The sequence below is a fragment of the Motacilla alba genome, chromosome 2 (assembly GCF_015832195.1).
Source record: "Motacilla alba alba isolate MOTALB_02 chromosome 2, Motacilla_alba_V1.0_pri, whole genome shotgun sequence".
NCBI lineage: Eukaryota > Metazoa > Chordata > Aves > Passeriformes > Motacillidae > Motacilla > Motacilla alba.
In genome coordinates this window covers 125,290,625-125,317,327 of record NC_052017.1, presented here as the reverse complement: position 1 = coordinate 125,317,327, position 26,703 = coordinate 125,290,625, and the positions used below count along the sequence as shown (strand labels likewise).

Below are 26,703 nucleotides of genomic sequence, written 5' to 3'. Positions count from 1 at the left end.
AAACAATAAAACAACTACATTATTGTGGTGTGCTGTCTTTTTTATTTCGTTCAGTTACTCACAGATTCACAAAATTCAGCAGTTGGTAGTGGGTCACCAAGTCATTCATTAGTGCAAATTCATTAACTGTGACATTTAGCCCTCCTTGTCTTTTAGGCAAGTGACACACACACTCCTGGTGCCTAGCCTTTGACCTTGGTTTGTTTCCTTAAACTTCCTCCATTCTAACCAGCATAAGTGATAATTTAAGTGGATTTGCACTTCAAATGAATTTCGTGCTATATAAAATGGTTTTGCAAAAGATATTTGGTGGTGTATGAAAAACCCTCAAAGTGGTGGAAATTTCTGAAGCTCTTACAGAAAAGTTCATGTAAGACAGCAGTCTGTTTGGGCCCGCTGCACCACTGCTGTGACCAGAGCTCTGTACAGCTACAGCTCCAGGATAAGCTGTGCATATTGAATACAAAGCCTTGAGACAATCCATTATGTAGAAAAATAAACTTTTGGCAGAATTCAGCTGCTGCATTGGAAAGATACATGAACAGATATAGCTGGTTTTTTCTGCATGTACACTTTTAACAGTGCAATATGATATGTTAACACAAGTGTGTTGAATCGTATTGTAAAATCATTTTCATGTGTGTACAAAATTCTGTGTAATTTAAATGTAATGGAATTTACAGGTAATATTTAAAGCATATTACAAATGGTGATTTAAAACACATTTTTACTCTATAATAAGGAAGCACAGTTTGCTTAAAGTAGCATTTACTATAATTCACATGAAGAAGGTGTTAAATTTTAGTATTTTTTTAAACATGTCTTTGCAGTTCAGCAAATATATGCCAATAAAATGCCAATAAAACTAATTGTAAAATGTTTTTATATTATTGTGCACTTAGGACAAACCTGATCTACATAAAAGGATATCAGGTTTTAGATGTACTTTATTCAAATACATCTAAATTTTAGTAAGAATTTTAGAGAAAAGAGAGTATTTAATACTAAATAATATTTGTATCTGTGCAAAGCTTAAGTAACTTTCATTTTATTTGAGTTTACTAGATCCAATATCTGAAACTGAACAAGAACACAGAAAGCAGCAAAATTCACATTACCTTTTGTATACCCTTATAGCTCAGTTTACATTAATATAACTCTACAAAGTTATAAAAAGGACATCACGGATTGAAAAGGGAAACCAAACAAAACAAAACCAAATTAAAAAAAAAAAAAAAAGCCTGCAAGACACCAGACCAAGAAGTGAATGGGTAATATTTTCTCTTTTATTATTTTCTCTTTGAAGATTACCTAACATCCTTGTGGTAATAACCCAAGGTACTATGTAAACAAATTTCAATGCTGCTCAAATGAATTAAAATACTCTGTTCAGCTCCTGCAGTAATTCAGAACAGTGGCACCAATTCCTTTCAACATTAAATCACATTCATTTCATTGTACATGACTCTTGTGCAAGTAGTAAAGGCTTTATTCATGACCTTGGCTACATCAGGAGAGAGGGATATATCAGCTATTTATGTATTTTAAAAAATTAAACTGACAGAAGAACAGATTCTGTCGTCTCAAATACCAGCAGCATCTTTCTACATATTTAGGATACGTTTGGCCTAAGCCTTTAACACCTTTTAGAACAGCCATGCAGTAAAACAAACTTGGAGATGTTTCTTTAGAGAACACTGAGCAGTTTAAACATTTTTCTGAATGATAAAGCCAAGATAAAGCAAATCCAGGCCCTTTTAAATGGCTGCAACTTTTCATACACTTAAAGCTCTATAAAACTAGAGCCAATTAGTATATATATTTATATTTTTATATATATATTTTTTAAATAAGTCTCTTGTCTGCTTTCAAAATTTATGGAGGGGTTTTTCTGGTCTTTGAAAGGGCAATAAATAAAAGTAGAAAAGGCTGAACTGTTTTGCATATATTTGTGGAAGAACGGAGAACAATTAAACTTTTAGAGTTCCAGAAAGATCACTGTACAGAACAAAAAGCTTATATACAATTAAGTGTGCAATTTTAGTTGGCTGGGCCTTTTATTATTCAAGATATCCTTTTTGACTAGAAGTCACTTCTACTCTTGTCCAAATCCCTCCGTTTCTTCAATGGCAAAGAGCAACTTCTCTTTTAGTTGTTCATAGCTTTTATACGGTGGCAAATCCAAACGATTAAAACTGAGCAGGAGAAAAACAGAATTTTGTTACGTATACTTAAATCCCATGCAGAACTTCACAGAACTCAATTGTTATAGTAGAAGTTACAAATGTTCTGATCTAACAATTAGAAAAAAACAATCAGCGTAATCTCACTGACTTGGCATTTCTACTAGAAGAGAAAACAGTCAAAGTTTCAGAGCAATATTTTAAGAAACAAAAGACTATTACCAGATAAAAAAACAGAACAGTGAAAGACTAAAGACTGTCCAAGATACGGGAACTATAATACTTTGAAAAAATATAATACAAAAACATGATACTTATAATAATACTTGCTAATAATAATAAATAATAATAATACATAAAAAAAGAAATTTTCAGCATGAAGTTTAATATAATCCTAGCTTAATGCATCTCCAAATTTCAACAACAGCACAAAAAAGCTGAACTTTTCTCCTTCTTACACATGCTTGGATATAGGTGGGTGTTTTTTCCCCCTAAACTTTGCCCTAAAAGACTTTGCCAAAACATTTCATTCCATGTCTTCCTCAAAATTATCCTAGACAAGATATGTTTAAGTCTTGCAAACATCACTCAAACCAAAATCCAGTGGTTTTTTTATCCTCCATGTAAAATGGAGGATATCCTTAAGTAGTTTAAAAGTATGATGAATATTATTGTCACAGGTTGCCAAAGGACACTGTGTCCATTTTGCACATTCTATATAAAAAACTGATCTGTGCACCTTGATGCATCAGGAATGCCAAGCCAATACTGGCCCATCTGAAGCCTGGTGTGAAAAAGTATCATCATTCTTGGCTAAGCATCCTTCTTTTGAAGGTTTGCTGTCATTTTTTTCATGCTACTTCTTGTGACTATACATTTTATCTTTTATGATGTTACTGCATAACAACTCTTATCTAACAACTATGTGCCTACTACTAACTTGTTCAGTTATTTAATATTCTCTAAAAAATTAGGAAAAACACCTTTCTATTGTACACAAAGATGTTCTCATAATTTTGATAGATCTGACACTGACAAACTGTTCAGCATGGTTGCAAAATTTAAGAAGAGGGCAACTAGGAAAGTTTTCAATATTGGCATGTCAGGGCAATCAAATGAAGCTGAAAATGGAGATAGAGAATTGATCCAAATTAGATTTCATTTGATTTGACCTGTGCAAGCCTGGAAGAGATAAGCCAGTAAAGGTACAGAAAGTTTACACATAACAACTCACCAAGTGTGACTTCTTGGTAACCAGGTTTCCTTACCAACTTTTTCAATGCAGAATTTCTGAGGACCATTACTTCCTAGAAAATAAGATTTTGAAAAGTGTAATCTATTCCTTTTAAGTACCATACATAACATAAACGTGAATACTACACAACTCAGACACTAAGTTCACTAGTTACATGAACATGCTTCTCACAGAAACAAGCTAATTTCCAAATAGTTTATAAACATATTCATGGGATTTATGATACAAAAAGCCCTTCTAGATCCAAGGTGATGAACATGAAGTTCCTCTTAGCTGTAGACTTGCAGCATGATTCATTTGCAAATGAAACTGACAATATAAAACAGTTCTGGTCACCTTTTACTTACCCATAAGTTCAGCAAATCCACCCAGTGGTAATCTGCAAGTACCAGTGACAAACTGCAGAAGTCGCATGCGAACCTCGTTGTCTGTTTCTTTTACAAACTAGGCATAGAAATTCAAATTACTTAATAAGAAGCTTTAACACAGCTGGAAGAAACCAAAAACCCCATGAGATAGTTGAAAAAGTATAATTCCATTAAAAATACACCACCTTGTTTAGCACCTGTTTGCATTTCTTTACTTTAGCAAAATTGGGTGGAGAGAAAAGAACAGTGATTTCAGATTATGTGCACTGTCAGCCATTACAATGTGAAGGCTGGGAACAGCAAATAAGAAGAATCCTTACCTATTTTATTCTACACTAAAATATAAATCATGTCAATGCTTTGTATAAAGACTACTGCCATTGTTAATAAACACAGCACTAGTCTAGCCACAGACTCTGGGTATTTCAAGACTAAGAAAGACTTGCATATAAATGTTGGTACTTAAACGTCTGGTTTAGATTCTTTCAGTACCAAGCATCTTTAAAAGATTTATCATCAGATGTTATGATATAAATAAGATAGGAAATAACTGATTTGCACCACTTTCCCAGAGAAACTTAGTCAAAAGCATCTCTAAAATGGTGGTTTTTCAAAAGATAGGAAGATCCTAGGTCTGACTTCTCTTTAGGAAAATTTGTAGAATAGTGCCAGAATAGTATTTGAGGGTTTTCCTCAGCCAACTCCTTTAAAATGTGAGTCAGTGCTAGACTGCAACAGTTAATATGACAAATAATCATAAGTACTTAAAGTGACATTTTTCGATCACCGAATCAGAACGGTTTGGGTTGAAAGGGACCTTAAAGATCACCTAGTTTCAACCCCTCTGCCACAGCAGGCACACTTTCCCCTACACCAGGTTGCTCAGAGCTCCATGCAGCCTGGCCTTGAACACCTCCGTGGATGGGGCATCCACAGCTTTTCTGGACAATCTATTCCAGTGCCTCAGCACCCTCACAGCAAAGAACTTCCTCCTAATATCTAACCTAAAGCTACCATCTCTTTGAATCCACTTCCCCTTGTCCTGTTACTACATGCTCTAGTAAAAAGTCACTCTCTATCTTTCTTGTAGGCTCCCTTCATGTACTGGAAAGTGAAAATGTACAGGTGTACTACATATAAGAACATTTAGACAGTAGATCATTACTAATAAAATAACCTCACTGAATAATCAGTAAGGACAAGATACAGAAGAAAATATTCATAAGCCAGCATCCAAATGTAATGTGTTTATCTGTCTGCCATTTCTCACCCTAAAGTATCCTCCCTAAAGACCAGTAATCCTCCTTTCCTTCTCTGAAAAGAAAAAAGAAAGGAAGCTGTAAGAACCTTCATTTGGACAGCCCTCCACTCCGCATGGCATTTGTGCTACAGATAAAAATACCCTAGAAATCAGAAATGTAACTGATTAACATACCTGCCAGAACCATATGATCTGCTTGCTATTCCTTGTGTAATGCCGATAAACAGTGTTCCTCTGCCAGTCTGCTAAATCTACTTCTTGCATACCACAGAGCATAACCTAGAAAAGAGAATGATTTCTTCACATTAAACACAAAAATTAACAGTATTTTTTATTTTGTATGAGACATGGTAACAAAAATGAAAGTTTCTGCTCTGAAAAAAGGATTGGTAATTTCTTTTATTTTACAACACAATTACTTTTTCCGTTATCCAAAACTGTGTATGTATATAAGTGGTCCAAAAGACTGAATACCAGAGACTTGGTATCTTCCAACTAATAGCTCAGTAATAAAAGCTACTACCTTTTCCATAAGAGGAATTTTTATATTAAGGAGTATATTAGCCTTTCCATTAAATCTTCACCTCATATTCCAAAACGATGATGATTAAATTGTTGCTGCTACTAATAAAGATAAAACATACTGCAAAGTATAAGTCTGAAAATTATTCATTACAAGAAGCAATGAAAGCTGAAAGTGCTAAAGGCAAAGCCTCCTATGAAAGTCAACACTGAAAAAGACTGAGCAAAGTCTTTTTTTAGAAAAAAAATCTCCCTATTTAACTTAAGAAGGTTTCAGAAAACTGCTCATTAAATACAGGGAAAGTTCTCAAGTCTCACAGAAATAAATGAGCACAGCACTACAGAGCCTTTTGTCCCTACTACAGAGCCTTTTGTCCCTACTCCACATCACAACCCCAAAAGTGAACGCAAGCCAGGCTGATTGTTAAGTAAACGTGGAGCATGCAAGCAATCCCTGTTACCAGCCCTTGGGTTGTATACTGAGGATCTGCAAAGTTCCATTTCATGCATTGTTGGTTCCTCCAAGCTTTAAATATAAGAACCCTAGAACCTGTCTTAGACAGTGTATTTGATCCTAAGCAATCACTATACACTACAATCACTTCTGTGTCATCTGTTACACCGTAATTCTACCCATCTACCACAGAGGGAAAAGTCTGTGACTCACAGATCCATCAGTGATCTCATATACTTTCACAGAAACTTTCAAAAATACATTTTAGTGCTGAACACCAAAACACTGATTCAAGAACATTGATTCAATTTTTATCATGATTTAATCCCACTGCTTTTAATAAATTCTCCATGTTCCAGAAGCTATCAAATGCAGCATGGGTAGACAAGAGATTCAACCTGACCTATCCATTTTATCTCTCCATACGTATTACCTTTGCAAAAGGTAAAAATGCTGAATAAAAAAACCTCACCTCCAGTTCCTTTTCATCAAAGTAATGTAGCCATTGAAGAGGAACTACTTCATTAAAACCATCAAGAAAAGCTTTGGTTTGTTCTCTAACTCCCCGAGAAAATCGCCACTCTGCCATTAGCCTGGGATAGAACAAAACCAAACATGAATTAAACATCAATTAGCATTCAACATGAAGAAGTTCAGACACATAGGATTGTGTATGTGTTCCCATCAGGAAAGAATCCCTCAAGTTCCACTTCTTACACTGTTCAATTCCATTAACTATAAGGAACCTACTATACTATATTATCACAAATCATCACATTTAGATAATAGTAAAGGAGCAAGATGTAACTTAGATTAACATCCCAGTTAAAAAGAAATATTATTATTAACCTTAATTTATCTATATAGTATAGAAACTATTTATCTGAGAAACTGAAGACCACTAATTTAAGTGGAAACTTTATGTGCAGCACTGGACATACACTGTATCACAGAAAAGGATCTGTGTATATCTGCTTTTGAGACCACTGAATAGACAGATCAGAAACAGAGGTTCTGTTAGGAAATAAGGATTCATTTCTAAAAAAATTCTAAATTCTAAAAATTCCTAAAATTAGGAAATAAGGAGAAAAGAGTAGTAAAAAGAGTTTAAAAAACCAGTTGAAATCACAGCATTCTGAATTTCAGAATACACACCATTCTGAATTTCAGTTTCCACATTTATAGCAAAGTTCTAAACAATTTTAGGATCTTCTGTCAAATAGACATCTTCCCTCTACCTGGATTTGTTACTTAAAGTTACTGAAAACAGGCTTGCCCATTTCAGTTTCACCTGTTCTCTCACTGTACATATAAGAGCATGACAGGTCATCTTCTCTCCACATGGTCTCCTTTTGTACCAAGCAGTTGTGTATCAAGACAGTAACATGTACCAAGGTACCATTTCAATAACAGTCACAAGAATTACATAGTAACATGGGAAGAAAAAGTAAAACAATAAAACAAAAACAAACCAACAGACACCAATGTGTCAAAAAAGATTAGAGCAACAGGAGAAACATGGAACATTTTTTCAGCATCTACATCTTCCTACCCAATGTATTCTTCTTTGTTCTCCTCAGTTACCAAGATATTTGAACCTCCTGATTTCAGTTCATGTGAGGTTACTTTCCCTAAGAGCTCCATATCCACGCAGAAGTACATTTCCAAGTTACACTCCTCAATGTTATTATCCCTGGATGAAAAGAAAAAAAAATATTGCAATGAATTCTATATAAACAAAAAAAATCCATAAAATATCAAATACACACACAAAAAAAATAAACTACAAACCTTATCCAAATTAGGGAGTTGTAAAATTCAGTATCAATAGATTCCAGGTCTTTAATAGTAAGCTTTTTGCTCAGCATTCGTTTGTAGAAAGGCAGAGAAAAGCCAGTGTCAATAAATTTCCCATGAAACAATGCCTGTTGAACAGAAAAATATGCTTAGTTTTTATTGAACTACTGAATTAATTAAGAGTTTCTGGACTTGAAGTATTTTTTTCTTTCTCCTTCAAATAATGAAAAGCACCCAATAGCAGTAGCAGCTACATAAAGCCATATATATAAAGAACAAAACATTAAATTAAATGGGTAGCAAAAAAATGGACAAAATTTAATTTCAAGCATATGTTATTACAATTTAGAAATTATGTGATTAAAAATAAAACTTCTCATAAAAGGGGCTTCATCCTTAGTTGTGTGAATAGGCATAATTGCCAAGTGTTACTTTATCCTCCTTGATCAGAATATTTGATCCTACTTGAGTATTACAGCCATTTTTTTACTACATACATACATCCAGCAACATCATCATTTACAGAATGTTACTGCAGCTTGTAAGAAAGACCTTTGGCAACCACATTTTTTATAGGTGAGTAACAGAACTGAGGAATTAAGTTCTCCACAAAATTAAAAACAAACAAACAAAAAAAAAAACAAAAACAAAAAAAAAACCCAAACCCAAAACATGGTGACGCTGTCTCACCACACATGCACAAAGGGTGTAAGCTGAATAATAATAGTACTGAAGCACACACACTACTACAGTGTTGACCTCTACACTGACTCAGTGCATCTGACAGGTCACGGAGCACAACCATAACCATGAAAACCCCTTCTTCCCCTCAGCTCTATCAAGTACAATTTCTCCACTAAAATAGCTCTTTTTAAAAAAACATCCTAAACATAGGCCAAGTATGGCATTCTCTTTCCTCTCAGCTGAAATTCTGAGGGCAGAAGAGCCAATTAACAGCCATTTAGCCATTAACAGCCACTACCTCTTGGCTCCATCTTTTTTCCCCACCTAATTTCCCCCTTTAAGGATTAGTCTATTATGCATTTTCTTCTGCTTAAGGAGACCTTAAAGAAGTTCTCTTAAAGACCTGTATTTATTTGTTTGTTTATTTATACATCTATTTACTTCGAAACTAGTTTATTCTTCTCAGGGGAGGCTGACCTGATAGAAATTCCACATACAGTGCAGCATCTGGGCATGTGATTTTCTGCTTAAAATCATGTTTTTTGATGTGTATGATAATCTTACAGCAAAATATAAAAGTCGCCACAGCCAACTTCATTTAACAGGTTTTTATTATGAAGCAAGATGTGTATTCTTTATGTTTAATCCTGTTTCAGTTGAAAACAACTGTGGCTACTTCAGCACTCAAAACTAAAAACCTCACTACTATTTTAGAACTGTGAGAAAAACAGAAACTGCCACTTCATTTCCCAGTTGCATTATTACCTGAGCTATCTTAAGCCACTAGAGGGTATCCCAGGAAGCACTGCAGAAAGTTCCATCCAGTATAAACCATAAATAATCAAACCTTGCAGCAGACCACATTAAGCAGCATTACACAGGTCTCTGTCTTGCCCCACTTAGAGAATTTAAAATATAAACACATAAATACTTCAGGAAATAAAAGTTTGTCTTTTAATTACATTAATTACTTTTATTAAGTTCTCTACTATTATCTGTACTGTTATGAAATGTCACAGACATATTTTATGAAAATCCTTTTGTCAGGATTTTCTTTTTTTGAGAAGCTGAGAGGCCTCAGGAATAAAATGTAAACAATAACTATCTGTTACTGTAAAATACAACAAGTGCTTCCTTGATTGGTCCATGTTAAGTGTTTTTACTTAATAACCAATCAAGGATGCAACTAGCTCAAACTCTCTGGAAGTCACAGGACTTTGTTATTCATTCCATTCTATTCCCGTCTCACCTTCTGATGGTTCCTCTCTCTCTATTCTTTTAATATAGTTTTAGTTTAACATTTTTAATATAATATATATCATAATGTAATAAACCAGCCTTCTGAAACATGGAGTCAGAATTCTCGTCTCTTCCCTCGTCCTGGCTGTCCTGAAAAACTACAATGAAATAGCTTTCCTTAAGTTTCTTACAGACAAGATCAAAAATCACCAGCAAAGAAACAATGGCTCTAGCACCTAACTGGCTTTATCACACCTTCCTGCTAAGTGGCCCTGTAACTTGCTGAGGACTCTAAAATAAAGAAAAAAAGTGGCAGCCTATTGAAAGTGTAAACCCAATGAGGTAAATTTTCATGACAGCACAACAATTGTGAACTCAGCCATAAAACACTTGAAATCAGAGATGTTATTATCATAGCTGAATACATTTCTTAAGAAGCATCTATAAGAAAAGCAGAACTAAGAAACCACCCAAACCTAATTTATTTTAAGTCTGAAAGTATTTTTTCATTTATGTGACGCTTGGCTTGTGTTTATTCTAATTTTGTACAAAAATCCTGAACAACATGAGGCAATAGTCTCTTCAGTATGAAAATGCACTTCTATCTACTCTTTTTGGTTTCACTATTCACTGGGTTGAGGGATGTTGCTGAGGACTACCTGTAGACATGATGATTATGTGGGAAGATGACTGTATCACTACATGGAGGGAAAGAAATGTGACAGAACAGGATTCACTACAGAAGACTGACTCACTGATACCGAAGAAATGATCAGCTTGTAGTTTAAGAGAAATTGGATGGCAGAGAATCAGCTCCCTGACAGCTTCTGGTCTCCTCAGTATTTTACTTTATATACATTTAAATTAAGGCCCAGTGTACTCTGCAAAACATTCTAACTCATTTTTTCAAATATCCTCAGGTATATCAGGTCCAACTGAGGAGCCTTTTTCACAAAATATTTAGTCACATTTTTCAGAGCATCAGTATTCAGACACTCAGACAACAGCTTGCATGAAGTACACACATCCAATTGATGAAAATAAAATATTATATTGAACATCATATTAACTTTGATAACTCTTCCAGGAAACATGAGTGTGCAAGAGACTTAACTCTCAGGGAATTTTCTCAATAAACTTATATGCCTTAATCTTCCATTTCTATGAGATTAATATAACCTTTAATAACTGTACAAACAAATACTGTTCAGGAGTAAATGTATAGCTACAGCAAATATAAAACCTTAAAAATCTAACCTACCATGGCAATAAAGCGCCCAATGAAACAGAAATATGAAAGATGGTCAGGATTGATTGTTGATGCTGGATTTATCTGCAGGCAATAGTTGCTCTTGCCAGCATATTCAAATAGGCAGTACATAGGGTTCAGTACTTCATGGGAAAGCAAGAAAAACCATTCTCTAAGGAAAAAAAAACATTTATACACATAAAAACCATCAAATACAGATGTTTATCACCATTCCCCTTAGGTAACCAGCAAAACGGTCAAAATATATGCAAACTTTGAAAAATAATATAAACAGCGTTGTATTAGAATCACAGAATAATATATGGTATTATATATTTCTTAAATATAGAAAATTAATTATTAGACCAAATAATGTTAGAAAATCATGGTTTCCAAAGTTTAGAAATTATAGTTAAGATTTTCATCTTGAACACACCCTAACAGCAGAGGTTTTAGCTGCCTATCAGTAACATTTATTTCTTACACATTTCTTGCCTCAACCAGTACACAGCAACTACCCTGCCCATGCCTACTTTACTGTCTACAACTTACATCTTTACTCAAAAAAAAAATCACAGATTATTCCATGCTAATTATAAACAACTTAGAAAAAAACAAAACAAAACAAACAAATTGAAACCTCAGCACACCTTATTTGCTTTTCCAGTCTGACTAAAACACACACTGAGTTACTGAAGTTTACCAAATTACCATGCACTGGTTAAGCCGACATGACATGACAGTGTAAAAGCATCTTTTTGCTGAGGTTAAATGAATACATGTTTTTCACCACCTTAATTTTTTTCAACTCAGCTGATCTGAAATAATACCAGAATCTGGTATTCAGTGTTCAGATAGGTGATTTTGATAATACTTCTTGCTTTACAATATTTGCACATATAGTATTTGCAGAGACCTCAGAACAGTCATACACACCCAGGGGCTTTTGTATCAGGCAGTAAATGTTTGGTACTAAACAACCAGGCCTAGGGATAACCCATAAAACCAGCTGAAAGTCTGTCCTATAATAACTGCAGGGACTGAATTCCATTCTGACTGCCTTTCAGCTGTCATAGTTAAGAAGCATCTCTTCTATCCTTGTAGTTACTCAAGACCAAGGAACAAAAATTAGGTTGGCTGGCATGTTTCTCCTAACAGCGCCATGAAACTCAAGTCATGGATCATGAGTCACTATGATACACTTCCAACCCAAAGGCCAAGTAGAAAGAGTAAACAGAGAAAGGCAGCCAGGATCCAATAACCCTAACAGGGTTCCGCATATCTTCCAGTAAGCATGAGAATGTTGTGCAGCATTCTAGGCAAGTTTCATACTGAGACAATTACATTAACTACACAGAAGCATCAAATTTAATAGGCATTTAAATTAGAACAAGTCAGATAACAAGGGAGGAATAAACTAAATCAGTCATTAACAAGAAGTTGCAGAAGCAATGAACTTTTCGTATCAACAGCTAAAAACTTGCCACAGGACATAATGTCAGATTGGTCCTGCTACATCCAAGGTAAAAATCTGACAGGAACACTGAGTTTAGTCTGCTGAGAGACAGCTGATCCATATTTGTATTAATGCTGTATTTCATTAGTCAGTTCATGAACATTTATTTAGTGTCACTTAAGAACTCTCAGCTCAAGTTACAATGAGATCCTGGCTGGTTCTCAGCTTCACATTAAAAATCTTGGGCAAGACTTAAATAACTATGAAACTATGAGACTACACTGCTTATATATTTTTTATTTATTCCTTTATTTATTCATTCTCTACTTTGTTTGATTAACACACTTCAGTTGAATTATTCTAACATCTTCTCTATGGAAAGATCTATGAACTGTTCTGGTTCCCATCCTAAACCTATGGCCCTCACAACAGGGACCCCTACCAAACAAAACCCATATAAAGCAAAAGTTTAATTCCTCCCTGAAATCACACCCCAAAAATCTATGTGATACTGTAATGAGAAGCAAAACACCACATACCCGAAAGAAGCTCAACCTTCAGAGGCAAGCTTCCTTGCATATAAATACTACACATTTTCACTGAATTCAGTTTTAATGCAGGAAGCTACATAAAACCAGAACAAAACCAAACCAGAAGATCTTTACATATAAAGAATATACATATAAAGAATTTACATACAAAAAATAAAATTCAAACAAACAAACAAACAAACAAAAAACAACCTAACTAAAAAAATTCTATCATCTATGACCTTGCTCAATTCCCTGGATATACAGTAGTACTGATTTTTTTTTCCTAGCAATAACATTTCATTGAAGTAACTGGCAGCAGTAGTCAGTGGTTGTATTCTCTGTGGTCAAGAAATGAAATCTTGTCTATGGTTTTCCTGTTATCAGATTTTTCCCCTCTGAAATTTTTCCCCACTTCAGATTCTAGAAAAACCCATAGTCCAGCTGTTTCACATTCCAGTGGAGCCAACACAGTCTGCCAGTTGTTCCTTCATACCTGCACTACTCTCCTTTTGTTTATTTCCTTTCTGTTCTTATCAGCCCCAATCTGGTGTTCGCTTGCCATTTTTCCAGATAACAAGAACACTTCATTTTCCCACAGTTCCTACTTCTAGGAAAATTGAACTTTCTGATAGAAAGTTTCTGAAATAATTCAGACAAAGCAATTAATTTCATTCCAATTTAAACACAACTCTTTGTCAAAGAACTGAAAAACTGAGACCATAGTTTTACCAAGGTGAAGTTATAACCTGTGACAATAGCCAGTGCTGCCAGTTCCACCTCCTTAATACATTTAGGGGGACTAAAAAGGTACCTAGGGTCAGACTGCAAGAGAAATCAAGGCTAGAGTGCTATTAAAAAAATAAAAGCTATTTAAGAAAATTTCTTTTACCTTGCCAAGCCACCATAATCCAATCCTTCTTCTCCTCTAAATATAACATATAATCTTCTCCTCAAATCATAGGGTTTTAATGCCATAATCTATTAAAAAAATAAATGATTGTTATAAATTATGCATTGTTACCACATCACTCATTCAGATTTCATTTACGTTGACACAGAAATTGTATGTATGTCAAATGTTACTCAAATTTGAAAAGCAAGTAGACCACCTCATGGAACAAGCAATCAATGAACTACACACAAAAATACCAACTTGGACTTAAAATCCTTGAGTAGATTGTTAACAAGTGGAAGAAATATCTGGAAAGTAATGCTGTATGGGTACCCTGTTCTTACATTGTTCCTAAGGCAGTCATTATTTAAGGGAAACAGGTAAAAAAGCACTTCATCTGATATATATGATTTTTGGTTTTAGGGAAATCACTTAAAATACGTAATTTAATCCAGACTAAGTTCAATATACTTTCATTTATAATATACTTTTTTTTTACTTATAGAGAATCCCTGCCTAGAGGTCTTGTGGTGACAGCAGCAAGAATTCTCATACCTCATTGGCTGCAGACTGTAAGAGCTCAAGGACTGTAAGCTTCAATTACACAGATTTAATCTTTGAAGGACAAAGCAGTTTTAAATGGAGAAAACAACATATCGTAAGGTATCTAAGTACACACAGGAATCAGAAAAGCAAATCCTATGTGGTTTGCCATAGTAGGTTAAGCTATGGAACTCTACTACAGGAGGCTGTAGATGCAAAAAGTTCACAAGAAGAGCACAGACAAGCTCATAGAAGAGAAAACCCTTGAGGATTACTAAAATACTCAGAAACCACTTCAAACTCAAGAAGCATTTCAATTGTATACAGCTGGAAAATGAAAGATCATACGGTAAAAGTATTATATACAATACTTCTTTTCTTACAGTCTTCCCTAAGAAACCCCCACTAGCTAATATCAGAGGAAGATTACTATGCCCGAAGGACCATTAGTCTGAACTAACTATGGCCATGTTTGTTCTTCTTGTCTTTGTCTTGATAAACAAACAAAATAATTTTTGCAGGCTTACTTGCTGGAAGGAATCCTCAAACAAAGTCTGTCTGGATACATTGATTTTCACATGACTTGGCAGCGCATTGGACTGTAATCACAAAGCAATAACATTAAAAGGTAGCCCATACATTTGTAAAAACTCATATAGTTTCAATAAATAAATAATTACTAATCAGTACCTGACACAAGTAACGGAAATGAGCAAGTTTCCACCTAAAGCTACGCTCATAAGCAATCTGTGGCCCTTTATTTCTGCAAGGAAACATATTGGAGATACATTAAGCATGCAGACATCAATTCAATGCTAAACAACAGCATGAAGATTTCAAAAATACACAAAAATTGTTATTGTAAGATATGATCAAATGCACCAGGTGGTTTGGAATGCCAGTCTTCCTTTCCACCATCCCTTATCCCATTTTTTTAAGTCAATTTACCAAATTTGATAGAAAGATAAAAGATCAAGAGGGTATCAAATCCCTATGAAATGTGTAAAAACTACAAGTCACATAAAGGAGAGACATCTAATTTATCATCTTCACTGAGAGAAAGACTGCTAATGTATGAATTCAGCTTCTTCTGGAACTATGAAGGATGTTCTAGTGCAACATTCTACAGGCTTGTTGAATGATAAGTCATCACTATGTTGACAGAAGTAAACCCTACCCCATACAAAAGACATTAGGAAAGCCACTATAGGTTGGGTCAATACTTCTAATCAAAATATTTAAAAGAAGATTTGCATGTAAACATTTTCAGAAGTATTTAGAACTACTTTGTTAGAGACAATACTGTTGGTAGAGTGTATATCATTATAAGCAATACTCTTAATGACCATATGCTGTTACTTTAAAAATGCAACTATTAGTTACATTAGTTCATTATTCAAGTTAACCTCATTGCCCCTCTCTATTTATAAAATTATCACAATCTTGGTACTTCAAAAGCATATAAAAACTATTGAACATCAGAGCAGTACAGCAAAATGTGTCATAGATAAAGTCACAGATAAAATTTTAAAATAGATTAAACTTATAATATAAAACTTGTTCATAATTTAGTGTGCAATTCCAGCTAAAAGTGTAGATCATTTTACAGTATGAGAAAACTTCACTATTTAATTATAAAAAGGTAAAACATTCAAAAATATATTCAATTTCTCACTTACACAGAAGATTTCCCAGTACGAGGATCATTGAAGGTGGTGGTTCTCGTATTGTGATCAACAAAGTACCTGACACCTTCTCTGGTATATCTGATTTCCCAGCCCTCTGGAAGAGGGTCCTCATTTTGTAAACTGCAAAAGAAATTGCAATCAGTGCTTTTTCCCCTGTATCATAATATAAAAGAATTAAGCAAGATCTTTTGAATCTGCACAGTCATTATACACACCTACCCTTGAGTTCGAGGGTCCTCCCACTGTGTTGTCTTTGTGTTATGATTTACAAAATACACCCTATCATTTGAATCCACTCTTCTTTCTAAGGGAAAAAAAGGAAAAAATCCACTATACAACAACTGCATTCCAATTTTCTGTAACTGCCACTTCCTGAAACCCACAGCTAATTAACTTACCCCAGCCTGGTGGTAAAGGCCCAAGTGGATCATTTTCTGCTGACAACATCGAAGCCTATTTAAAAACAAGAGGACTTTCAGTTAGGCCAAATATTATGCGTATTATTTTCTCAGCGTGTTCTAAGATTACCATTAGTCCTGAAGACTATTCATTCTGCAAAAAACCCCATCATGCAATTTTTAATCTGGTTTTGCAAAGAAACTTAGATTATATAAAATAGGCTTTCCACACTTGTTTGCAATGCAATGTACCCTCCCTTTCCCTTCCTACAGCAAACTTGAGTGCTCATACAAAGAGGTGCAGTTCATACAAGTTTTGAGGAAGCATGGATCAGCAGATAAGCACAAAGTTCTTGTTTAAGAACAAGTTTTACCATAATAAACATTTCCAAGCACAGTGACTACTGCCAACATAGGGGGTTTTACTTCCTCAATACATGATAACTTCCCTGGATGTTTGGCTATTTTTCAACATTGTCATTTTTTTTAAATGCAGCTGCATTCATATGCAGATGGATAAAGTTATACTGACATACAGGAAAGTTAGAAGGGGAAAAAAAGGGATTACATTATCATGGAAACACATGCTAAGCTCATAAGATACTGTAACCTTGCAGAAGTCCCCAAGCGGCTCCCAAAAATACAAAGCATGGAAAAAATAAAAGGCAGAAATCCCACAGACTCTAGGATCCATGCTCTGATATATAATTAAAAGCATCCACCCCTAAAAATTTGTGGATGCTAACTTCTAGTGTGTGTGGGTGCAGGATGAAATTTTGATATAGGAGAGCCAAGCTGTGTTTTCCAAAGAGTGTCTTAGGAACTAATACTGCTTTTTATAGCATTTGCAATACAAAAATATCAAGTAAGAGTTTACAGGAGCAAATTTAGGCAAAACAAATCTATGAAATTTTTTCTCTGAAGGAGAAATAGATCAAGGGTCAGAAGGAAATGCATTAGTTACACTCAAAATTGAGCTGTGTAGCTGCTCCAGCCACCAGCTACTACACGTGACCAGAGAATTTATCATTATTTCAGCAGCAAATGCAGTTAGTCTTTTCTGCTTTAGGAGACCACACAATCACAATAATCCTCTAACCAAAAATTTCTCTGTGGTGACTGTAAAAGAATAGTGCACAAAAGGAAAAAGCTGTCTGCCAAAGAACTGAATGGAGGCACAGTTCAGATATTTCCGATCTTCTTAATGGGTCTGAGGATTTCTGTGTGGCTCCTGGCCACACAGAGCTGTACATTTAACACAACACACTGAAAGACCAGGCAGATTCACTTCCGAAATGACTACGATAAATTAATCCAGGTAAAAATTAAAGTAATTCAAATAACTATATCCCACCTACTTTTCTTTCTTTACATAGTTTAGCTATGACCACTCAAGGTAATCGAAACATTCTCTAACTGAAAGTATTCATCTACTTTTTCCCAAAAATAAAAGGCAGTCTCACTCAAACTGGTATACAGGCAGAGTCCGGGTATGTCACCAGAGCATGAAAAGGTATGACCTTAAAAGCATGAAAAGTTTGACCTTAACTATTCTAGAAGAAAAGTATACAGAAGCACACTAAAGTAAAAAAGAAAAACACTACTCTTTCTTCAATAAAATTTCAATTTTCTCCTCAATAAACTGTGAGTTCTATCTGTGCAACAGATATAATAGCTAGAAAACAGAATTCTGAAGAGATGCAAGCAGTCAAGATTTCTTTTCTCTTCCTTCAGGTATATTCTCTCTCACTAACAAATCCTCATTTGATTCTAAGGTCAGACGAGACATTTTAAGGAATAGGTCTGTGGTTTTCAGTAAGGGTTATCCTTTAAGGAAGGAAGTAACATAATTTAATTTAAAAAATACACTGTTCACTGAAGGATAAATCTAGCAAAAAAAAAAATCTTGGCATCAGAAAAGTGAGAGGTTTTTTAGATGTATTATGCAACTGATCAAAGTAGTACACAAAGGTGGCCAAGCAAGTGTTTTTGGCTCTATGTGCTTCAGCTGTGATTCTTGAATTTGCATTAGAAGTTACCAGTGTGTTTAAAGGAGTGTGCAAAAAGGATGGAGCCAGGCTTTTCTCACTGGTCGACAGTGGCAAGACCAGAGGCAATGGCACACCAATGAAACACAGGGGGTTCCCTCAAAATATCAGGAAACACTTTTTCCTGGGAGGGTGACCAAGGGCTGGCACAGGTTTCCCAGAGGGGTTGTGGAGTCTCCATCCAGGAGATATTTACAAGACATTAGTCCTGGATGGCTGGCTCTAGGTGGCCTTTCCTGAGGAGGGACAATGGACCAAATAACCTTAAGAGGTCCCTTCTAGCCTTGACCATTCTACTTTTCTCTAATTGCATAAAATAAATTGAATTTGATGCACAGTCCTGGGAGTTCAGAAAATTAGTGGTGATGCATGTTTCTGCTATTGCTAGTGACAAGATATAATGTCTAATTCAATGATGAGAGGTTGAGAATTTTTAAATGTAATACTGCAGCATCAGAGAGGTGTGTGAATAAAGCCAATCAAATTTAAACTAAGGTCTGCACATTCAGAGAGTCCCCTTCCAATGAAGCTGTTTTAGACTTATACTTCAAAGATTTCATCTTAAAACACTCTAGCTTTGCTGCAAATCACTTACAAAGTTTCTAAAATCAGATCATTTTTTTAAGAAGTCAAGCACAATTCTTAAAGGGTTTAGTGTGACAGTGACATACAGGCACCACCATCACTCTTAACTCTGAAGAAACAACTATTTTACTTATCCAGTCACAGATGGGAAAATCTGACTCAAGAAATACTCTCTGTGAAGCTACTTATATTTTCTTCAGGCAGAAGTTAGCAACTATGTGAGAGAAATGGAAAACCATGTAGGAGATTCCAGTGCTGAACCAGATGTACAACCTTCAAAGTAAAAGAACTGCCACTTGTATAAGTGAAGGAATTCTAATCACCTAAACAGTTTTTAAGGCTATTTAATGCTCATAATGACCCCTAACAGCATTTAGATTCTTTTTCAGTTTAAGGGACAGTTTTAGTTGTACCTGTTACTACTGGCATTAAAAACATTATGTAAAATGCAGTATACAAAGCTCATGTCAGGAAACAAACTCAGAAGGGAGTACTTTCTGCCTGAAATTACTTTCTGATTTTCATCCAATAAAAGGATGATTTTTAAATTTTTTCAAAATAATCAGAATCTAAATTACTGATGCTAAACATCTTTTAACACATATGGTTGAATAGTTACAAAATCCCTTTCTTTAAAGTGAAATAACAAAAAATGTACCTATACCTTTGTACTAATTTCAAATGCGTATACTTTACCGAATAGAGGTATCGTTGGTTGAATTGTTGCATAGCTCCCTGCAGCTGATTCCGTTGAGATTGCCATTGCTCAAAGTTCCTCACAGACTCCATTGTTGGTCGCTGCCACGTTGTTGTTCTGGTGTTGTGGTCCACATAGTAAACTCTCCCACGATCATCAACTCTCCTTTCCCAGCTTTCAAGAAACACAAATGTTAACAGTTAATTCTTTCAGTAGTGTTACTAACTGATTTTCTCTTTCTGCCAAATTCCTAGGTGGTACTTAAATGAATTACTGGAGTCACAGGCATGATTTCATGTTCTAAAGGACACAAAAGTACCTCAACTTAATTGGCAGATGAACAACCACAATGAGCATACACAGACTTCAAGCAATTGCCTACTCAGCTCTCTGTCATCTCATTCTAAACTTTGTAAACACCTGTGACTGCAAGTAATATTAGCAGACTTCACAGAGAACACTTTGCTGGGAAATCTGAGGTTTGGAACCAGTGCACTACACTTAGTGGTGCCACCTAAATGAAGGCGATCATATATGCATTATTTCACGCTTAAGTTTTAAAGGAAGAACAAAATACTTTAGTAGCTGTATTTGAAGAAGCGACCAAAACTAGTGACATATCCAGTATCAACATTCCTGTAACACTAGCTGTAATTAATATAATTAAATAAAAGCTAGGACCTCTTAATATATGATACAGAATACAGTTTTGATGAGCTGCTGTTTGTTTCTAGCAACAAACAAACAAACAAATATATAGTAAGTTTCTCATATTTAATTCAAGAAGTGTACATTACCCAGGAGGTAAGGGCTGTGGTCTTTCCCATGTTGTAGTTCGTGTGTTGTGATCAACATAATAAGTTCTACCATGAGGATCCTTTCTTTGCTCCCACCTTCAAGAGAAAGAGACTTGCACATAAGTGAACATGCAAATACATCTTTGGGACTTCCCACTAAAAAAATAAAGTACCTTGGCACTGAGTAAAAATACCATGGGCCAAAACCCATTCTCAAACACCAAAGAAAATTCACACCAGAATACAGATTAGTCACTTCCTATTTAACTGATATCACCATAAAAACTTTAAAGGATTTATAACATAATGAGTATACATCAATATTCACAAGCATTTTTCTATTATATTTAACTTTGCAACAAAGTCAATTAATTATCTATTCAATGCCTGGATGCTAAAAAAACCTCATTCCAAAACTGCTTAGATGCATTCTTTGCATTTCCAAGTTCATGTCTCTCTAAAATTGAGAGTGTTTACATTTTGAAGCTCTGCTCTCTGTATCCAACAAACAGCATCTTTCAGAGTCAACCTGCAGTGTGTGCTATCAGCTGTTTTTCCTGTGTTTCTATTTCCTATCCTGGTGAATTCTGTATCTGATATCCCTGGGGATTACTTCGTTTTGCGAAACAATCTACAGTGAAGATGGAGCTACACCAACAGCTGAAGTTTCATAATGCCGAGAACTACCACAAAGCAATAAAAGTATGTATAAATGGTGAGGAAACCAGGATAAACATTAGATGAAAAGGTGAAGTGCTTGTCCACATTTGATATATATTTGTTTTTATTACATAAAAAATTAGTTCCTAAAAATGTAGGCAGAACACCTGGCCTGCTACTACTAAAGACTTCCAAAGCAATTTCAAACAATCCAGTAAAATTAAAATATTCCAGCTCTTCTTAGCACATACCTACATACACATCAAATTTTATTTTTAACTATAACATTATTGAACTCATTCTTACACAGAAAGCACCTACAAGCATTTATAGACTACTCATTTTCACTTCTTTGTGCTTTGGTCCCTACTACTAAGAGACAAAGGAATAACGAATTACGGCCCAAATAAGTTTGAAAATATCAAATGAAAAACCTTCACATCTGTTACACCCAAGAGTTTGTCTGTTAAGATCACAATACCATCTCAGCAAATCAGTTATCAGTTATTACTTTCTGGGACAAGAGTAGCCAGTTATAGCAGCAGTACAAATCCCATTTTAGATCAAATAACCCCATCTCAGCCAGGTGACCTGCATTTGACAATTCCTGTATAGAATTAAGTTTCTGTTTCTTTATATGCACATTTTGATGACACAAAATGATAGCATTAAAGCAAACAACATACCCGGGTGGCAAAGGTTCTGTACTGGCACTACCAGGCTGCTGTCTTACGGGTTCTGCAGACGCACTTGGCGTGGAGGAGGATTCCCTCGGCTTTGCCGCATCTGCTGCTGTGCTGTTTCGAGCATTAGGCTGAGCACACTCTGTTGCAGCTGCAGGTTCCAGTCCAGCAGACACAACAGGTAATGCAGAAGCGTGGCTTTCAGAACAACTAGTTGCTTCTGTTGCTGACTGAGGTTCTGCTGTATCATTAGTGCAATCTGCTGAAGACACAGGAGCTTCAACTGAACCCATCGGAACCTCGGAGACAGAGGAATTGCCAGCTTCAGGTGCAGAGGCAGATGACTCACCATTAACTGAGAAATGGGAAATAACATTTGTGTATCAGAATCCGATGAGATTTATTTTTCAAATAACCAACTTCCAGAGTAAATGACGTGAAAGGAATGCATTTAAGTTGCACCTGTATGCCATAAGCAGCACTGTTGGCTAAGATGACAAAAAGTCACAACACCCTTGCCTTCAGTTAAAGCTTACAGTTTGAAAGTCATTCTCTGTACTTCCCTGTTATGCAGGGAGATATATATATATATATATATATATATATATATATATATATATATATATATATATATATATATATATATATATATATATATATATATATATAAGTTATTTATTGGTTTCTCCCTGTCTGGGTCAACTCAATGCTGTACCTCAGTCTAGATTAGCAGGAGGCACCCATCTGCTTTCCACAAAACTGTACAGCCTTTTTTTTAAAACTCTGAACTTATACTGAAGTTCAAAAAACAATCTTGATCAGTAGGACATGAAAACAAGTATTACGAGATTACTCTATGAGATTTGGAAAACTAAGAGGCATTTCCTACAGGTAATTTCTTTTCTTTTTCAGAGCTGAGGAACCAAACCCTACGATTAACCCTATACCTGTGCAACTTGCAAAAAAAAAAATCCCCCTCCAAAAGAAGGAATAAAATATAAAAATTATTATTGGCTAACACAATTACATAGTTCAATGACTGAAGAAAATTACCTTAGAATTACAAAGGAAATAAATTCTATCTTTTATAGAGCAATAAAAATGCCATCAAACTGAAGCAAGCACAATCTCATAAAAGGTTTAAAGCAGGCATGGATTTAGCAGACAAAGGATGCTAAGAAGGCTTTATTAGTACCAAGTCCACTTGGCAAACAATACACCAATCATCTGCAGAGTTTAACCAAACAGTATCTCAGCACATAAAGATCTGGTCTAACTTATACAAGTGACATCAGGTACAGCAGTCTGTAGGACACCCATTAAAAGTCAAGGCCCTATAAAAAGCAGTGCAACACCATTCAGCACTTTCCTTTTCTGCACACTTAATCAACACCATACAGTGACAATTCTATTTTTACTTAGTAGCTTATACCTATGTCAATTACAACAATTTTCTATGGACTAAGGATATGCAATACATGCTTCAAGCAAATTTCTTACCTTACAGTACATTATCACCTTGTCCTGCTAAGGACTGAAAATAATTTAATTCTATACCCTTAACCTTATTGATACACATTTGCAAAATTTAAGCCTACACTAGTGCCTACAAAATGTTCTTCCATTCTTTTAAAGAGGTCACTTGTTTAATTCTGTCATCAGAAATTAAATTAGCAAGTCAGTTTCCTTAACGAATTATCACTGCACCATATGAATTTTCTTGATATGCATAAGCATGATTTTTAAGTCCTATTATAGGCACTACTTTTTGAACAAAACTTTTCCAGGGTAACTCACACTGCTTCCAGATGGCACAAAAGAAATTAACTACATTAAGACATATCAAGATTTTATATTGTTTCAGCATGTCATGAAAACTACGAACAATTTGATCAAGTTTCCTCAAATTTCTGCTTATATTAGCAACAACTTAATTTACACAAGAAAAAAGCCAACTGAAATTTCAACTTTCATTTTAAAAATTCAACTCATCCATATTAAAGAGTGAATAGGAGTACATACCAAAGTTAGAAGCAAAATAATGAACAAATCATCTGCTCTGTTAGTAAGTTCATCTCCAAAACAGATGTATAAAACATTACATCAGATGATTACTTCAGCAATTATGCCTAAAACAGCAATTCTGGCAACATCACATAGAATTACAATCCTGCTAACGCACAACACTGGGAAAAAAAGTGTCATCAAAAAATGCCAGAGATCTGTATTATGCCTTGCCTTAAAAACATCTTCATCCACCAGTAGAGTGGTTGATTACTCCTATATCAATGCCTCAGTGCAAGGTCAGTGATGATTTCATCAATATTACCACTTCAACAAATCAATTATTTTTCAATTATCCTATCCTAATACAGATTTCAAATGGGTCTCTCTACTGTTGAAGAAAAAGGGAGCAATGCCTTAATAATATATATGCCCTCTAGACTTGAGCTGAAAAGAGAGGGGAATCAAATTAAAGTTCTCCAAATAGAGAAAAGCTTCAGAGAAGACCTAATTTAATTATTACTTTTTAAAGTTCATAATACTTTCTGTTATCTTCCAACCATACCAGTCTATTACAGAGAGTTTGACAATCTCTATTCTACCACTTAGTAACAACTTGCCTATTTCTATTTACATTTTTCTTTTCTCTGTGCTATCACTGTAATCTCTCCAAAACAGCTGAGAAAAGACAAAGGGCTTATGAAGCACAGTCATTATTTTTAGAGGAACGAAAATCAAAAAACTTTTTTTCTTTTTTTCAAATCAAAAAACTAGTTTCACTGAACCAAAAGTGAACTGTAGTCAGAATCAATGTTTTTGTGCTAAAAAGGAAAAAAAATTCAGTATTTGCCACTACCTCTGTTTAAATTGAATTTTTGAAAAAAATTGAAGGCATGGAAAGTCTGCAACACGTCTCAACTCAGAGCACAGCAGTTCCCTGCCTAAATCTGATTTATGTAATGTCAGGAAAAATTTAACCATAGTTACTCAAATTAATTGTAAAAGAAACCTGATTTTTCCTCCAGACAAACGGTAATATGGTTTCATCAGCCAGGACAGGAAAATGGAAGATTTTGGACACTCTAATCTTCCTTTGTCAGAGAAAAGAGCTTATGATAAAGTGTGAAACTCAATATATTTACTAATGGGCCTACTGCAAAAAAATTTACAGAAGCGGACACACAAAGTTATAAATTCAAGCCACATCCTTTCAGTACTTTTGAATTCCTACAAAAATTTTATAGAAAAAGTAGCTCAACTTGAGATACAGCTAGACAAAAAAGCCTCATGGAACATGTTCCCATAACTCTCCAATTCTTACCAGTGCTGTTGACAGGTTGAGCTTCGAGTGGTTTTGGTACTGGTGTATTTTTGGGTCTGGCTGCAACATGATTAGGAGATGGTGTGCTGTCTCCATTAACAGCTTCTACACAGAATGTATCCTGCATTACAGAGCTGGAAGGTACTTGATTGTCTATCCCATTAGAAATGTCACAGGCAGATCTTGGTAAAAATAAGATACGATTTCAGGTTACTATAAGCAACATGTTAAACTGTTACACAACTAAACTAAATGCTACACTAAATCATGCTATAGAAACAAATAAAGAAATGGTGGTAAATTCACAACTGTTTATAGCATGGTGTTTCCAGCCTAGATAATTATTTTGGTTTCACACTTGACTGTTAAAAAAAAGGCAAGAATTGGTTTTGAGGATTTCAGATAATTGTAACAGGTGAGAGTTGCCATTTTTACTTTCTCTTTTACTTTTAATGACATATTAGAATTGAATAGAACAGACTGATGCACCTGCAGCATTTTCCAAAATGGCCTTAGGGACCCTTCCAAAGTGCAGCTATGAGCAGGAAAGCCTTTTCTCTCATTAAGAAAGAAGAAGAACTGGTTTTTTTTAGTTATATCACTAAAAGTACTCATAACACAAGAAAGCAACAAAATTCTCCCTCAGTAAAAGGAAAATAAGATGAGCTTCTCTATGCATTGGCAGGACGGCACATTGTGAGAACAAATACACACAGGCAGCTCTGTGTTTACAAGGCCACATGGATAAATGTATTTTAAGGGCTTGTGAATGGAAAGTTTTGTTCAGTTACAATAGCACATTGGTTTTTTACTTAAATCTCTTTCAGAATGCTTAAAGCCATCCACCAGAGACACATATTTTGAAAATTACACTCAATGCCAACTACTTATCACCTCAAGGAGTAGAGGTTAAATAGTGAAATTATTCACTATTTTATCTCACAAAAAAAGTGAGAACATTAGAGGTCCAACTTTATGGAGTAAGAAGCAGCAGAAGAAGCAACATTTCCATGCTACCTCACCCAGCTCCAAAGGATCAGTATAAACAGAGAATTGAAATAGTATCTCTTTTCAGCTCTGGACTACAAACTCAATTTACCTCCAAAAGACATGGAGAGAAGCTACCTTAAATCTTTTCTTCATCTCTTAATTTTAAAACTGTAAATCAAAACAACTGGATAGTTGTGTGGAAAACTGCAGTAAATTAAAATATGAACACCAAAAGCAGGATCCCAGTAAGAGATATTATCTCCAGCAACAATATCTGAATGAAAACAAATGATTGTTACTACTGCTTCAAAACAGTATGCAGATGTGTTTCAAATCACTTTTAGCAGTCCCAAATCTTTCTAATGAAAAAGAAAAAAGCAGAAGCAATGTTTTATT

The 26,703-nt window shown here is 35.0% G+C and overlaps 1 protein-coding gene across 6 annotated transcripts in view; it reads right to left on the bottom strand.

Annotated features, from left to right (window-relative positions):
* Window positions 1-19: 19 nt before the first annotated feature.
* WWP1 (WW domain containing E3 ubiquitin protein ligase 1) overlaps window positions 20-26,703 on the bottom strand; it is a 59,987-nt gene continuing 33,303 nt past the window's right edge. For 4 of the 6 annotated variants that reach the window (XM_038128721.1, XM_038128723.1, XM_038128722.1 and 1 more), the window contains 18 exons: window positions 25,318-25,499; window positions 21,996-22,347; window positions 20,650-20,745; window positions 19,852-20,026; window positions 16,523-16,577; window positions 16,344-16,428; window positions 16,116-16,244; window positions 15,127-15,199; window positions 14,964-15,035; window positions 13,891-13,979; window positions 11,025-11,184; window positions 7,835-7,968; window positions 7,596-7,736; window positions 6,516-6,636; window positions 5,242-5,346; window positions 3,786-3,882; window positions 3,418-3,490; window positions 20-2,195 (listed from right to left, as the gene is read on the bottom strand). In XM_038128721.1, the coding sequence (XP_037984649.1) occupies window positions 2,096-2,195; window positions 3,418-3,490; window positions 3,786-3,882; window positions 5,242-5,346; window positions 6,516-6,636; window positions 7,596-7,736; window positions 7,835-7,968; window positions 11,025-11,184; window positions 13,891-13,979; window positions 14,964-15,035; window positions 15,127-15,199; window positions 16,116-16,244; window positions 16,344-16,428; window positions 16,523-16,577; window positions 19,852-20,026; window positions 20,650-20,745; window positions 21,996-22,347; window positions 25,318-25,499 (2,239 nt within the window). In that variant the 3' untranslated portion in view covers window positions 20-2,095. The remainder of the gene's footprint in view (window positions 2,196-3,417; window positions 3,491-3,785; window positions 3,883-5,241; window positions 5,347-6,515; window positions 6,637-7,595; window positions 7,737-7,834; window positions 7,969-11,024; window positions 11,185-13,890; window positions 13,980-14,963; window positions 15,036-15,126; window positions 15,200-16,115; window positions 16,245-16,343; window positions 16,429-16,522; window positions 16,578-19,851; window positions 20,027-20,649; window positions 20,746-21,995; window positions 22,348-25,317; window positions 25,500-26,703) is intronic. The other 2 variants (XM_038128724.1, XM_038128725.1) reach the window with 1 other exon arrangement.